At 38.1% G+C, this 2,275-nt stretch overlaps 1 protein-coding gene across 1 annotated transcript in view; it reads right to left on the bottom strand.

The window, feature by feature from the left end:
* The window catches only part of ddx20 (DEAD (Asp-Glu-Ala-Asp) box polypeptide 20), a 7,896-nt gene extending 5,863 nt beyond the window's left edge, over positions 1-2,033 (bottom strand). Inside the window, exons 1-2 of the mRNA XM_014017442.1 lie at positions 1,804-2,033; positions 152-246 (exon numbers count right to left, since the gene is read on the bottom strand). Of these exons, the coding sequence (XP_013872896.1) occupies positions 152-246; positions 1,804-1,999 (291 nt within the window). The 5' untranslated portion in view covers positions 2,000-2,033. The remainder of the gene's footprint in view (positions 1-151; positions 247-1,803) is intronic.
* Between the last annotated feature and the right edge of the window lie 242 nt (positions 2,034-2,275).

Here is a 2,275-nt window from a genome sequence, read left to right as displayed (position 1 = left end):
TTCTGTTACATGCTGCAGTGCTTCACCTACCATTAATGGGCAACCCCTGTTGACTTTGTGTAACTGCAGCCTCCCTGAGCCATGAATAGCCCTGCTCTAGTGTTTTGTTTGTGGATTCCTTTTACTTATAATCTGCAGAGTTTCGACTAACCTGAGTCGCTGGATTTTCCAGGACAAGCGAGTCGAGAGCGACGGTGCAGAACACRCATGTCTTTCCTGTGCCGGACTTGGCTTGGACGATCAAATCTGAAACAAAATGAGTAATTAACTAAAACAAACAAACACTTTTAACCAAGTGAAGTGAGTAGTTATGTTGCTTTGGTTGTTATTTCAACAAACTTAAGGAGTTCAGTTCCTGTAATGTACAACTGCTGACTATRAGTTCACAGTCCAAGTTTATTTCATCGAATGAGTGCTTTACACATATTTTGAGGCCACTATTTCAAAAATAAAAATGCATTGATTCAATAATACTGCTTATGTAGGGATATTCTGTTTTATTTTAACAGATTTATAAATATTTGTTGGTGTCAAAACTGCAGCAAAGAAAAGCTGGAATATCATCGCAGTGCATCCAAAATAATAAACCAACTGTTACTGGTACACACAGGGCAGATGGAGGTTGGTACTAAGGCCTTTAAAAGTAGTGTTCAAATAAGAAGTTTCTTCTCGTACAAAACTAGGTTATGACTGTTTTAGACACACACCTGTGATTTAGCATAAATCTTATCAGGTGTTTCTACAGTTTGCAGATCCAACCAGATGACTCTTCTTGTGTCTAAAATTATTTCCATCAACACAAAAACTGATCCTCTGATWGTAATCCCTCAGATTACTGAGAGCCATCTGTGAAAAGAGGATTTTGAAATGCTGTCATTCAACTCCAGACTTTGATTACCATGTTAAAGTTAGCCTACACAAAGCATTCAGAACTATTAATGAAATTCCATCACGTCCAAGAATATATTAAAATATGGAATTTGCTCTCATTTATGTCGGCAGTAAAAACGGTCACATTTGAAGGCAGRGTGTAAATTACAAAGAGAAGTAATTTAAGTCAAAGCTGGTTATGGAAACTAAAAATCAATCTGCCCAYAGAGGTATTGATTGCAATAAACACAAAGGAAGTGCTACAAGTATAACCCCCAAAATGTAAACAAAACAGAATATGATAATTACAAAGCTAATGAGCCCATATTTTGTTCCTATAGTAAACATATCAAATGTTTAAATTAAGAAATTTGATCATTTTTAAGGTGAAAAATGGGGGGATTTTTAATTCGACGGCAGCAACACGTCTCAAAAGAGTTGGGACAGAGGGGTAACAAAAAGCTGTAAAATTAAATGGTGTGAATAAGAAACAGGTCGAGGAGCTCTTTTACTCTAAGTTATTTGGCAAAAAGGTCATCAAGAAGAATGGGTAWATAAATGGAAAGTTATTGACAAATTCATACATGTAGTCTTTTAGTTAGAACCTAAAACTAATGACAGCTTTTCTATGACATGATAAAAAAAAGTCATTTTATGGCTTGATCAATTTTTATGTTAAAAGTGAATAAATCTAGAACAAAAAATATTCAAACAACACAAAACAAATTCTCAAACCTACTTTTAAAAAGTCCAACAAAAATTTGCATTTATTTTCTTCCCATATAATATAAAGGCTAGAATAAGCGATCTCCACATGTTCACAAATAAGACAGAAATGATTTGAAGCACAAACTGATTGATCACACAACACATGCAGTCCAACCTCCACACACACACACACACACACACACACATGACAGAACGCAGACTCACCCAGTCCGCAGCGGCCCAGCGGGATCGCTTTGAGCTGGATCGGGGAGGGTTTGTGGAAGCCGGAGGCGGACAGTCCGTCCAGCACGGYCTGAGACAGCAGCAGCGAGCTGAACTCGATCCCCTCTGACAGAAGCACATCGTCGGTCCTTTTTCGCGTTTCGATGTCGTGAGCCGCTCTCCTCACGGAGGCAGCCATGTTGGATTGTTTACCGGCGGCGGCTGGACGGTGACGAAGTTAAGAAGCGCCTCAGAGAAAAGAAAAGCTTTGTTTTGACGCCCTCTAGCGACGTGGAGGAGAACTACACGGACAAGGCGAAACTAATCACGCTGCATTGAACATGTTTTTTTCTTTAGTCATTTTTGGTTCATAATAAGACATTTCGTAATTATTTACATTATCCCTTTTGGGTTCCCAATTCTTACTGATAACAGAGTTAAAATTAACAACTCATATTTACTTGTTTCCAAAATG

This window comes from Austrofundulus limnaeus, unplaced genomic scaffold (assembly GCF_001266775.1).
Source record: "Austrofundulus limnaeus strain Quisiro unplaced genomic scaffold, Austrofundulus_limnaeus-1.0 Scaffold3, whole genome shotgun sequence".
In the NCBI taxonomy this organism is placed as follows: domain Eukaryota; kingdom Metazoa; phylum Chordata; class Actinopteri; order Cyprinodontiformes; family Rivulidae; genus Austrofundulus; species Austrofundulus limnaeus.
This window is presented reverse-complemented; position numbering and strand designations above follow the sequence as displayed.